This window comes from Nothoprocta perdicaria, unplaced genomic scaffold (assembly GCF_003342845.1).
Source record: "Nothoprocta perdicaria isolate Ctin4 unplaced genomic scaffold, notPer1 scaffold_338, whole genome shotgun sequence".
NCBI classification, from domain to species: Eukaryota; Metazoa; Chordata; class Aves; order Tinamiformes; family Tinamidae; genus Nothoprocta; species Nothoprocta perdicaria.
Window position 1 is genome coordinate 185,784 of NW_020455575.1, and position 14,198 is coordinate 199,981.

Consider the following 14,198-nt stretch of genomic DNA (forward strand, 5'->3'; position numbering starts at 1 on the left):
CCTGGTCAAGGCTCAAGGAGACAACAACATGTGACATTCATGATAGGCTTTCTGTCAGGGACAAGATTTCAAGACCTCATTTGCAGCTCCTTGAGCAGAGCCGGACCTCAGAAGCAAACACGCAGCACATACCATATATACAGGCATTCCCATACACTGACCAAACCTAGATCTGGTCAGATCCAACACACACACTCTAAAAAGTTACCAGTCATGGGAAAGAAAGGCAAACCTGTAAAACAAGTAAAGCAGCTGCAATGCATTGTGCATGCACATGGGTGCTTATAGTGAGCCCACCCATGTCCTGGAGCAGGGGACAAGAATCTCCTCAGAAAGCAGCATTTAACGTCTCTAGGGGTATAAAGCTCCATCTCAGCACTCCAGGCCTGCCCAGAAGGGAGAGGCTCCCAGTTTACAGCCAGACAGTGAATATACAAGGAAACGTAAATGAACTGAAAATTTCTAGGGAGTTTTTTGGCATCTCAGGCACTCACTGGGGACATGGATAAAAAGAACAGAAGCAGAAGATAAATCAAAACATCCCCTTCACGACAACCTCCATCACCAGTAAATAAAAGTGTAACTTTGGCTCACAGAACAGTCTGTGAATTGCACTAAGTGCAACAACTCTGGCAGAGATCACCACACTGCCTCTTAGCTCCCTTAGCATCACAGAGCCCCCAGTGCTCCTACCTTCTCTTCCACTCTCCTTTCTTCCCCACCTAACTGCCTCTCCCACCTACCCCATGTTTAACAGCACTAGATACCAAACAAAAGAGTTGTTAACCTGCTGTGGCAAAGCTACATATTAGAGGAGATAATTTCATGAAAGCAGCTTCCGGAATGTGTCAGCAAATAAACAACATTTATATCAAACTCCCTGAGGGGGAGGAACACGGCCCCACACTCATCCTCCTAGCCTCAACCTGCAGTATCAGGCAACGCTCTGCACGGAGTGCCAGGGAAACAGAGATGAACTGATAACACCACCACAGCCATAATCAAAACAGCATTTTTTTTTATTTGTTGGCTGAAACTGTTTTATTTGCTCCCTCTTTCCCTCCTAAGAGCAAATAAAAGTTTTCACAAGTTCATAATGTTTCACAGCAGTTTCCTGTTCTGCAGCTAAGTCTGGAGACTCCAAAGTTTCACAGAAAGGAATAGTGGGATCTTGTATAATACTCCACCACGAGATCTGCTTCTCTGCCCTCCTTTTTTTTTTTTTTTTCTCCCTTTTCTCTTCTTTCTTTTTAGAGCATTGACTCAGCAGACTTTGGTTTCTCGCTTGTAAGTGTTCCCACCAAACCACAGCCTTTTGAAGATCCAGCAATTGCCAGTTTCACCCAACTCAGAAGAGCATTTCCGACTAAGCCGGAGACGGAACGTAGGTGTTGCTGGCTTGTAGGCAAATTATGTACAACTCATTCAGCTTTTTGGATCAATGGAAAGAAGGAGCGGCAAACCTGCTTTATGAGCTAAAGCGAGTGAGCAATTAAATAAGTGCATTGCCTTAGGTTTAACAGCAAGGAAAGAAACCTACGACCTGTGAATGCATGACAAGCTTCTTGTGTCATCTCCCTCTGCCTCAGGAAAGGGCCTCCTCGAACAGAGCTGAAAGATGTGGAACCAGAAAAAGAAATACTCACGCATATCGCCAATCGCCCCTTTCGTGACATTGGTGGCTCTCTTTACTGTCACAGTGAACACGTGCGAATACTGGTGCTCCACCTGGAATTCAGAGAGGTAGAGGTGATTAAGCTCCAGAACCCCAAAACATCAGAAGAGGTTTCTTCTTGTCCAAAAACTGGAAAAGAGAGATCCCCCAAATCAAAATGTAAGCAAAATGCATACTGGATAGAGCATCTTAAAGCACAACTGCAGCCCGTAGCTTTACTGCAAGGTCAGACCTCGTATTAGGGTTGCTGGATTTTCCTGCAGCCACACCTACTTAACAGGTTCTTCATAACGAGCTCTTATTTTTTTTCTAATCTCAGTGAACAACCCTCCTCCTCTCTACGGAACTTGCTTTAAGGCATTTAGTCAGTGACAACTTGGTATGGGAGAAGAAAAGCAACAAAAGAAAACCAACAAAACACACACACACACGAAAATGGGCTATTTTAAAACATGCTTGTGTTTCTTCCAATAAAATGGGTATAATTATGTCTAGGATATGTTCTGGAGCATATCCATGCATCTAGCAGATGCAAGGGCCATTATTAGCAACATGGGGAGTCCCCAGGTCCTTTTTGGTACACATCAATATTCCAAGTGTAGGCAGCCCCACATCAAGGAGGGCAAAGGTGAAAAGTGAGCTGGGAAAATATCCACAAGCTGCATTTTTTTGTACTTCCTAGTGCTTCCCACTCACTGCAAAGCCACGAATGGGGCAGGGCCTAACAAACGGGTGTCCCATGACTATTTTTTTTTTTTTTTTTTTTTTTTTTTTTTTTTTTTTTTTTTTTTTTTTTTTTTTTTTTCCCCCCCCCCCCCCCCCCCACCTTGCCTACAGGGTCTGTCCCACTGCACACCACTACGAACATCTGCACTGCAGGTGACAAGGTAGGCAGCTGGGACCTTTGGCAGGGCCACAACACAGAGCTAACGAGGAAACTGTTCAGCATTAAAAACTGGAGCCAGAAGGAGGTCTCAGGCTCTCGCCTCAGAGCACTCCCACGTACACTGCTATCTTAGTGCCAATCTTCATGTTACCCAGGCTGTCTGGCTGCTGGCACCGCCTAGGCACGGGCACGGCCCGCAGGCAGCCAACTCCGCTCCCACGAGGGCGAGCGGCTCCGGCCACACAGCCCCTGCATTAAGAACACACCTCCTACAGCATCTCACCTATCATACACTCCAATGCGCCTGTACTTCAGCTCTCAGCTTGTAAAGCTGAAATAATGATGCCTTTTTTATTTTTTTTTTTCCCCATTCATCTCTTAACTTGGTGGATCCCAGGGCCTCGGCGTGTCGGCTGCGAGGCGCCCGTGTCACCGCGCAGCCGGGCCCCAGACTTTCCTCTTTCGCACAGACCGGGGGAGTTGCCTCTCACATCCAACCTTGTAATTAACAGGGACAACCCAGAGTACAAACACGCCACCTCTTCCCTTATTCTTGGCTGTTAGGAAAGAGTCTGTCCTCACAAAGACCGCAAGTCAGGGAGCACGGAGCATTTAGCAATGGAGGAGGATGGGGCTGTAATTAAGTTGCACATCTGGGACAGGAAGCATTGGAATTAGTTCTCAGGGCTAAAAAATAACTGGAAAGCACTTATACCCAAGTAAGCTTTGTTCATATAAAAAAGTGACTATTTGCAACCTGAGAGGGGGGAAAAAAAAAGGGAAAAAAACTATTTTTCACTTAGGAGTTGTCAGCCTTCAGCGAGATTAACTTGCATGTAATATAGATGTCCCCTGAAAATACCCAAAGAAATATTCTAAATACTTTTATGGATCCAGCCCTTCCTAATTTAGATGACTAAGCTGTATTTTCCAAGGTGACTTATGTTCACCTTAAATCTTGATAAAAATCTGTACATTGCCAACTCCCTAATTACTTCTGAAAACTGGAAGTTGGCATATAAATCACTGAAGTGTTGCAACCCTGAGTGGGGCAACATCTGCATGCCTTTAAAAACCTAACCCATGCGAAAAGCTTCAGAAGCTCGTAATTTAACAGCCTGAATCCTATCTTCAGAAGTGACCTGAGTTTAAGTATTTTCTTCCACTGTGCTTCCTCTTTCTTCATAAAGGAGGAAGGAGAAGAGTGTTCAATGTGGCACACTGCACAGCAGCCACCTCTGGACATGTTTTCTTCTGCACAATACAGACTTCGTCCTCTACAATCTGTTTCTGCATCCCTCCTACATCCAGGCACAGGGTTTCTGCATATCCAGGACAGTCGCTGCTCAGGCTCTCCTGCTCCCACCCCAGAAACCTTCAACCCTTCTAAGTTCTCCTCCTGCCTCTTTCCTTCCTCTTCTGCCGTTAACTGTTTTTTTCTCCCAGCAAATTTCCCTCATTATCTTATTTCCTCTATTTTACATAAGGCATAAGTATCATTTCATTCATGTGGACGTCAGTACCACTACCTTCCCACTTCTCAACACTGAAATTTGCTGCAACACGATCAGGTTTTGTCTACGTATGTTTTGTGCTTACTGAGAATGCAAGGTATTTGCATGTGTTAAGCATAATTTTCATAGTCCAGAATACATAAGTCATTAAATGTAACTCAATCACAAGATCTACTTAGGCACACCAGGAAGTTCTGGTATAGATCGATTGTGTAATAAGTATTTATTATTTTTACTTCCTTGACATTAAGTAGGATATCTGAGCTGACAATGGAGGGGAAATGTGAAAAGGTCTACTTGTCTTTAAATAACAGATTTTAATAAAGTCCATTCTCCTAATGTGATGTTATACACTAAAGACAGATGTTCCTGCAGACATACTTTTTAAATTCTGAATATTTATCCCAACATGAACATAACTTGAATATATCTTTACAGCAAATTTCACAAAACTATGGTGTAAAATACAAGTTTTACATCTGTTAGCTGCAGAGTCATGTAAAGGATGCAACTGTGTGGGGTGGAAACCACATAATTGATAAGAGATTGTTTCAAGGAAGCAGACAGGGTATTTTTAGCAATGCAAAAGTTCACCATTACAACAAATGGATGGTGTGCCTCTCAAATGAATTGCTTGCCTGCTGTGACAGAGGCCAGTTACGAAAAGCAGTTGATAGGAACACACCCAGCTCGTTTCGAGATTCCAGCTTGCGCAGGAACTGCAATGTGTTCTTTGGCAAGTCACTTGAGCAAAGATATGGGAGTGAACACTACAGCCTAAACCCAGCTTTGCTTTGTTTTTTTTTTTTTTTATGTTTTATTTTGTTTTAAAGTTGGTCTAGCTTTCTGCCAGTTGGACAAAGTGAATTGGCTCACTTTGAGATCAGGTGAGTTGTGGGCTGGTACAAAGGATGCAGCAAGAACACATGTCTGGGGGAAAACAGCAAGGAGGGAGCAAGGAGACTTTGGCAGGATATGCTGTACAGCTCATCTCCCTGACCTGTATCCAGAGTTTGCAGGCAAGTATTTTCACGTTGCTTTTTAAAAACAAACAAAAGCCTACGCATTACTGATATGTATTTGTTCAGGACCTACCAAAATTGCCAACTTGCCTTTATTTATCCTGGTGGTAACGTAAGAGAGTTACTTGTTAAGTAGGATATTTGTGCTATAAAAGTTATACCAACTGTCCACAAAAATAATATGATGTATGTCAAAGTTTTCACTGGCAGTTTAGTGTGACAACCGGTATATGAAAAATTTATATGCAATAAAGTAATCAAATACAAGCCTTGAACAAGCAACTCCTTTAAAATCTTACTCTCCTGAAATCATGCTTAGGAGGAGTCTGTATTCTGCATTGCTAATTGCCATAGGCCAATTATGCACCGGCAGCTACACTCATTAATTCATCATATACTTTTGAAAAAATAACTCAAATATATTTCAAATTTTGCTCAGATAAGTTTTTCAGATAAGTTTTTCCTTTCAAATTACTGAAAATTATACTAAGGAATTCATGATAACACTGACGCTTTGTGGTTATTGCAGGCAACTTCTTACAGAAGAAGCTACACAAGGCAGTATTCATAGAATATTCAAACATACTTACCACAATGTGCTGATAAGGGTCTATGAAGGACATCTTTGTTTCAATTATTTCTGTTCAAGACAGGTGTCAGATGCACAGCTGAGTTCCACACTGATGAGGCTTCCCAGGTCTCCAAAGCAAAATTTAGAGTGGTAATCTTTTAACCACTAAATAATGAACAGGAACTGTAATTAAAATTCATATGTTACTTTCAAAATACAGTCTGTAATGGTAAAAAAGCCATCCCGTTTTAAAAAGGTTCCCAGAAGTTATTTTTTTGAGAGATGTTAATTCACTATATGGAAGTATAGATTTCTACCTGCCTGAAGCAAAGTTTCTTGTGCTCATTTCCTTCACCTTAGTGCAAGAGCAAGAACAAAATACCCTGAATTCCAGTCATCCAAGTGCTTCTATTGGCTCTATGATAAAACAATAAAGCAATCGTAGTCAGTTATTTACTTTCAACTGTATACAATTGCATACATGCAATGCTAGAATAATCAAAACCATTGATTAATAGCTTTTATTGCAGTAACAAATTCTTGCATTCCAGACTTTGGTTCTCTGTTAAGGTGCGACCAGGGCCAGGACAGAAGAAATAAAGCTCCAGACAGAAGCAGCAAAGCTCCTCCTTGCCCCTTCCTTCTGCACAGGCTGCCATGCGAGTGTGTTGCCCTGCAAGCACTTCAAGAACTGTGGAACTGCAAGAGCCGCTAGCGGGACGGTCGGCAACTTGCACCGGAGCTGCAGCCCTTGGCAGCCCGTCTCTTTAGGCAATTTAATGCAGCTTCTAAGAGGAAGCTTTTTCTCAAATAGTAGATTGCTGAAGTGGCATCTGAGTGCAGCCAAGAAACCAGCTGCTTTAACAAAAACCAAACACACAAACAACAACAAAAAAAATCCCACGACTTTGTGAAGATTTCTGCCTAAATCAAGGGCCACTGGGGGCCTTGCATTTCAAAACCATGTTCATCTTCCGAAGTAAGATAACAATAGGAGTATTAGTCTTTTCTGAACATCTGAAAATGCAGAAATGGCAGGCCAGGGTCAGACTTACAATTCAGTTAAACCACAGGCACCAACAGAAGCTTTAGGGGGAAATGAGAAAAGCATCACACAAGCCTCAGCCTCAAGGAAATCCTTCCTGCCAATTCCCAATTTTTAAAGGGCAGGATAAGCCTTGAAGGAGGATGATCTATGTCACTTCCAAAAAGCCCCCAAGACATCCTGTATAATGCAGCCCAAAAAAATTCCATGCAGTTTCAATCATTTCAATACACTGTGTCTCTTCTTTGAACCTGTCAGACTCAATATCCTGAGGCTGGAAACTGCAAGGGTTTATTTTTTAAAAGTCCAGGGAAGTCTGCCTAAGAAAGGCTTTACCATACTTTCAGTTCATAGTTTTCATTTAAGGCAGCTCGTTGCCTGGGGGCAGGAGCTTTGCTAGAAAAAGGAAGTAGCTTTTCAGACTTGAAGCAAAACCTCTACCACACAAATATACCTTTACTTATGGTCCCGTAATAATTACGGAGACTTTTTACATTTAAATCCTACCGGTTCAGTTAAGCAATGGTGTAAACAGGCAGACAACAGGGAAGCAATATTAGGTTTATCTGCATATTGTGTAATTGGTTTGTTGCACTGCAGTTTATTTCACCTTGTGTCCTACTTAATAGGACGTTCTAGAGCCGTGATCAACAAGCTCGGCCACATCAGGGACTGCAGATGTGTTGTGGTCTCCAAAGGGGATAGAGAAGATAAGCCAGGACAGAAATTTCCATCATTACGAGAAAGAGGAAGTCTAGAGCCTACAGAATAGAAAATGCAACTACCTTCAGTTACTGTGCTCATTTTAAGAGGATGCCCTGAACTACATCAATGATATGGCTCTGGAATTAAGAGAAGTGATTAGGCCTACAAAGTAAAATCAGGTTTGGGTTACTTATCTGGTATCCTGGGGGCAGGGCTCCAGCTCTCTGAACTATCAGTGAACTGCCTTAGTCCCGAGATCATCCCTCACTTCCTACAAGCCCCTGCCTCATTTGTTGCAACATGTGCAGGAAACAAGCTCCAGGGGCACAGTGAATCCCTGGGCGCCAGCTCTCCCGCACGTGGGACAACGCAAGGATACGTGGACACTCTATCAGACGTATCCCTATCACAAGGATATGTGCAGCTCTATTGGACACACACAAGCACAAGGGGTGAGCGAAGGGTAGCAGTGTTCCCTGAACTGGGATACAAGGACCAGGGAGAAACGGAGCCAGGTGCAGTGTGGAAAGCAAAACAGCCCCTTCTCCAAGCAACACCTCCAGCCAACAGCATAAGGGAGCCCAGCCCAAATAATGCAGCACCAATCTTCAGTGCTTGGCTTGCTCATGGTCTTTCAGGTTTGGAAAAGATTTCCATTTATCCAATAACACTGCTACAGATAATACAGTTTTCCTAGGTATGCCCAGAAGGAAGGACAGACAGAGCAAGGAGATCTTGCTGGCTATGAGCTTCCTGCACAGCCTTGCTGAGGAAAGAAACCCCAGAATTGAGTAAAGCACAACTTTGGATAAGCATGACTAAAACAATTCTTAAGATGGTAAGAAAAATCATAAGGGAAGACTGTTTATAACAAGTCTGCCAATTGTTTTCACAATAAGAGATGAACAATTAAAATATAAATAAAGATGACTCATTAGTGCAGTCTTTAATGTGAGAGATGATATGATAAAAATGGAGGGCACAGGAAAAAAAACATAGGAGTGACTCAGGTATTCAGCATTAATGTCACCAATCACTTTTATCAAATCAGATTGCAGACCTACTCGGTTACGGATGGATTTCGTGACTGTACAATAGAAAAAGCAAATAATCTGCTCCTACATGATTTTGCCAGGCATCCTGGAGATTACTGTAATGATATTTCCTAATTTAGGCCTTTCCACAGAGGAGTGAGGCTCACTTCTTAGTCTACACAGAGTCCCCCGCACACACTCCACCTTCCTCTGCAGTGAAGAGCTACCCACGTTGCTGACCTGCACCGAGAGCAGCAAGGGCTTCCCGTGCCTTGCAAAAGCAGCCTGGGCGATGGGGAGGAACACACAGAGAGAAGCAAAGCATTGCGAGAAAAATATGCAAAGAGCTAGTGTAATCTAGAGCCGGCTTCTCTACATGTAAGACACGTCAGCAACAAAACAAACTTAGATGGAAATGAGACAAATTCATTTAAATATCTTTTCCAATTCCATGAATTGGTCTCCAGAACAAGTTCCAAAGAGTTTTTTCTCCAGGATTTCTGATGTTTTGGCAGGCTGCAGGCCCACCCAGCGCACACTCATGCTCGCCCTGCGCTGCTGCTGGGGAAAGGGCTGCACACAACGTGCCTTTTAGCATCTTACACTTCCACCGTGTGTCAAACCTGACTCAACACCTCATCTTGCATGTTCTGGTTTGGGATTATTTACCCAAAATATGAGCTCTGGCCACTGGTGGTAATAAAGGAAGCAACTGTCTTACACTTCCTTCGCTCTGTAGTGCAGTCACATAAAGCATGACAGAGCAGTCGGAGCACACACTGGGTGTGCCTCAAGGAAATTGGTCAGGGCTTTCTAGTAAAAGCAGTCATCAAAAAAACGTATGAGGCTGAGAGTTTTTCAGCCTCTTCAATGACGCTGGCAAAATTCACAGGGAAATATTCCACCACTACTGCCAAGCCGCTCTTGGAATACAGATTAAAAAGGTATGGTCCACACAAGGGCCACGTGTATTTATGAGGGCACAGATTTCTTTTCAGCAAGCTAACATAAAGAAAAGAACCTTTGTAATAGCAAATGGACCGATGTGTCCTTGATCCTGTATTGACAGCAGGCAGCCCACAGAGCTGAACACACAGAAACAGAGCCTGTCGCCTCTGCTGCACAGATCTGAAGAAGTCTGTGCTGTCTCCCATGCCCTCGTTACTCCGTCCTTTCCTGCACTTCCCCTTTCTTTACTGCATAACCAATCGTTTTCCCAAAGCTGGCTGCACCGCTGTGCTCCGCCACCATGTGCCAGGGATGCTGAAGGCTGCTGGGGCCTAGGCTTGCTTCCCTCCTGCACCACAGCCTGACCAGAGGAGAGCACAAGGGTGCAAAAGGACAGACGCACAACCTGCCAAATGCGGAGCTGGATGGAAACTAGAAGTGTTGCTCAACAGCAACAAAACAGAAGAAAACAACACTGGGCTTTTCTCTACCCTAAGCAAGAGACTATTTCGAGCCTTACCGTGATCTGCTACCAGCAGTACTAAGGGGCTAGCTACATGAGTGCTAACATACACGCACAAAAAGCGGTTTAAAATAAAACAAAACAAACAAACACTGGTTGTGGCTGGCAACCGAGATCTCCAACGTGGCCTCCAGGACACAATTTAACTCCCCAAGGAGCCACAAGCAATGACTCAAGAAGCAAATGGTTAATGATCAAAGGCCGTAAGAAACACCACATTTGCACAGTCTCTTGTTAAAATAGTTTTGCAAAATTAGGGACAATTGTGGGACTTTTCCTCTTTGTTTTTCTCTGATGCACAGAGCATTGGTCACAGGCAGAGAAAGTTCACCCAACTCAGGCGAGCTATGACCACTCTTGCACAAGTTACAGGCAGCAAAACCTGTTTTCTTTCCCCTTCAGCCTCATTCAACATACCTTTTTCGTGCTCACATTACTTCAGCTCCCAAATCATGAGATTACAGGACCTCAGGTACACAATGAGGAGATAGAAGATAAGCAAAAGTACTTAATTTTGAGGCAACAATACTTCATAAAAATTGCCATAATTACAACAGCCATTTTTCCAGAACCCCGTGGATTTGGTAGAGAGGGGACTATCTAAGACAACAGGACTATGAGACTTGATTTCATGTTATTATATAGACTTCTGAATCATACCGGACTTTATGACTTATCAAAAATATATCAACACCAAAAACATATCCATTATCAAAAATATTCTTGCAAAGTTAAGCCAACACTCGCTAAGCTACAGAAGAATTTAAAAGCTTATTGGTATGAAAAGCAAATAGCATTTGGAAGTATGTCACAGTTAAATGCAGATGGTCACTTAACTTGGAAGGTTTGTATGAGCACATGCTGCTCAAACTGGAAAATACCCACACAAGCAAAGCTGCTGGCAGAGGTTTGCAATGACAGAAGAACCACTTTCAGTATCATGAGCACAGACATCACACCAACTTCCTACAGAGCCCCTGAGCTGCCCGATAAAGCCTTTATTCCGGATACTCACTCAGGTAGGTATCCACACTCGTGAAAATGTAAAGACAGAGCTGCTTCAAAAGGCACCTGTCTTACAAATGAAATTCTGCTTCTGAGCAGAGGATGCACAAGACTGACAAGCAGAAAAGTGCTCATCAGTTACACTCCAGAGCTCTACGTGACCAGTCACTTTCTCCTCACAATTATTTTCAGTCCTGGTGAAAAAGCACCCAGAACCAAGATGTGAGGCAGCAGCTGCTGACTTTACATAGCATAAACATTTGCATGTTAAATATGAAAGGCACAATCTACCTGGTACAGCACATTGAGTTATGGTTCAGGCACAGAGCCCCTATGTGCTTGTGAGGCTGCCCGTGAGTGTTGTTCTCACACTAACATTATCAGGTTTGGAACAGGGCAGAAGGAGCATTTCGTTTGGTGTTTCTCACTTGTTTGAAGTCTCATTTATAACTTATACCTTGAGGACACAGAAAAGACCTACAGGAAGATTTTCCATAAGGCAGATCTTTCCATTGACTGGTTTGGCAAAAGCCACCAACCAGTTTGAGGCAACCCATACATCCCCCTAAATTTCTCACTCTTCTCTCACCTATATCAGTCCATTTAACTCTCAAGTCTTAAGTAGTAATCTCTTGAGGCAGGGACTGTCACTTATTACAACAAACATCATTTTTACAAATCTCATTACAATCAAAGGAGGCTGCAGTGACGGAGAGAGCAGGAAAAAGAGACCTATTTGTATACAGTTCACTTTATACGTTGCGCTTTCAGCATGTAAAAATTCAGCATGTAAAAATGTAAAAATTTCAGGTGGTAAAAATTAACAGTGAACAATACTTAAATGAGTAATAAAGCCTTGAACAAAACCACTTCAGCAGACATTTATCATGAGGGAGAAAGAAGCAACGTATCATTTGCTCTAGCCCTGGGAGGCTCCGTTACCAAAGCCACTGTTCCTCCGAAAGGAGATGGCATCTCAAAACAAAAGCCCATCGATTCTCTTGCTGCAATACTCCCCATTTGCATGAGCAAGGCTGAAGTTTGAAGGTTCAGTAATGACTTTTCCTCTCCCCACAACCTGCAAGCAGAAGCAAGTGGCTCGGGGCTGTTGTTTGTTTGTTTGTTGCAGTTGTGTGGTGGACCCTTTCTCTCGTCCTAGGGACCACCACCATGGGCTGAGTAATGCTGCGCCAGACATTGACACACACCTAGTACTGGAAACTGGTACAGTCAGGAAATTAGTATCATTTCTGAGGTAAACAATAAATGAAAGCCCTCAGGAATGTCTGAATATCATTTTTAGAAAAAAAAACGGAATTCTTTTAAAAGAAGTGTCCTGTTTCCACATCACGTTATTATAACCTAGGGCAGCAGTGACATCATTTCCATTACTAAGGCAGGTTCTGGTATTTGTTTTTCAGACTAGTAGTAATAAGAAAAAGTTCTATCGCAGAGGGATGGGAAACACATGAGGCAGAGACCATCCCCTCTCAGGAGGGCAGTAACAAGTACCATAGCTACTGGATTACAAGGAGTTTTCAATTAGGGAGAGGCTGTCACAGAATTAAGTAAATATTAATTTAATTGGAAGATGTTTCTAATGCCTTTTGGTGCCCAAAGACATCCGACAGGTTCAGATGGGTGCTTAAACACTAGCTTAGCCAGGTCTTTACAAAAAAAGAACAAAATTCGTTGCTGAAATCACCACACGTTGATGTCAGAATATTTCAGAATATTTCAGAATATTTCAGAATATTTCAGAATATTTCAGAATATTTCAGAATATTTAAGGTTGGAAGGGACCTCTACAGATCATCTAGTCCAACCTTCCTGCTCAAGCAGGCACACCTAGAGCATGTGGCACAGGGTGGCATCCAGGCGGGTTTTGAAGACCTCCAGAGAAGAGGTTAGCCACAGATAACTTGACTTTGTCTTTAGAATAGCCACCTGAACATGGGTCTTCCTACCAATTCCTTCAAGTTCACTCCTGTTCTCAGGAGATAGGTTCTTCTGTCCTGAAGGACAAAGAGACTTCGATCCACATCATTATTCCCTATCAGGGAGAGAATAAACTTGAATTTGGTCTCCCAGCTCTCAGTAGTCCAGTAATGAGAAAACTGCTCCAGGAGACGCAGCTTTGGACTCCTTCTGGCCTAAGAGGAAAACCAAATTTTCTCATATTTGCAGTTCACATTCACATGTTTGACCTGCTGGATGCAAATCAAGAGATACCATCTTCTCTGGCTGCTATGCGAGCGTAACTCTGCTAACAACTGACTGGAAAATAACTTAGTTCAATCTGAATTCAAAATTCCCTAATAACTAAAGCGGTTTCAGCTCTACTATCACTGCTGTCCTCTCGTAACCCGCTTGCAAGTCGTGGGGATCACCACGCATCTCAGCATTGCACATCTCAGTCAACTAAAACGTACTCAAGCAGAGCCACTTGGATGGCTCCCGAAACCACATGCCTCTGGAAAACCACTGCTACATTGCCTGGAACTCAGTCCCTTGGTGGTACCAGGGAAACGCTCCAAGAAACAGCAGTTTATGTAAATGCCTACAAAGTTCTTCAATGGATTTTCTGGAAGGCCTCTCAAGGAAAGAGTTTCCCACAAGAGGTTGGGCTCACTCCACATTCATGTTTCCCCAACTGTTTTTCCACTAACTGCTATGGATTGAACTATAAGGCATAAAAGGCTTGGCTCAAATATTTTGTGTTTTGGCTATTTTAGAGCCATTGTCAAAAAGAATCAAAAGTATTCGAAGACAATCACGTATTTAAAATATTTCAGTGTTACTATGGTTTTATACAGCAACAACAGAGCGGAGAAAAGGGGGTTGTAAAGGGTCAGCGCAGAATCCCTCAAAGCCGTCTCAGAAGGTGTCGGGAGGCTGGGGGCAGCTCTGGTCGCGCTGGGCCCTGAGCCCCATCCTACCTTTGGGTCTGTCATCGAGGTGACGGTGACAGACCCCGCGCGGACACGAAGCACGCAACGGCTCGGGGGGTGCGGGAGCCATAGCCACAGGGATGGCCACATCACCGTGACACTCGTGCTGACGCAGGAGCTCTGGCACGCGGGCACCTATGGGGGCCGCAAGCATTACCAGCAGCAGCCTGGAAATCCGTACTAAAGAGGAACACGCAATCCCATGAGAAGGAGGAACTGCAATTTCTGTGACCGTAATCCTAACAGACATGAGCAAGTACCTGCTTTAAGTCACCATCAGTCGCTCCTATGCATTTTTTTTTTTTTTTTTTTTTTTTTT

At 43.3% G+C, this 14,198-nt stretch overlaps 1 protein-coding gene across 5 annotated transcripts in view; it reads right to left on the reverse strand.

Moving 5' to 3' along the window:
- Positions 1–14,198, reverse strand: part of PLA2G4A (phospholipase A2 group IVA) — a 79,100-nt gene that overhangs the window by 40,490 nt on the left and 24,412 nt on the right. For 4 of the 5 annotated variants that reach the window (XM_026043734.1, XM_026043736.1, XM_026043735.1 and 1 more), the window contains 2 exons: positions 5,688–5,851; positions 1,647–1,728 (listed from right to left, as the gene is read on the reverse strand). In XM_026043734.1, the coding sequence (XP_025899519.1) occupies positions 1,647–1,728; positions 5,688–5,720 (115 nt within the window). In that variant the 5' untranslated portion in view covers positions 5,721–5,851. Of the gene's footprint in view, positions 1–1,646; positions 1,729–5,687; positions 5,852–14,139; positions 14,177–14,198 lie in introns of those variants that run through there. The other variant, XM_026043737.1, reaches the window with a different exon arrangement.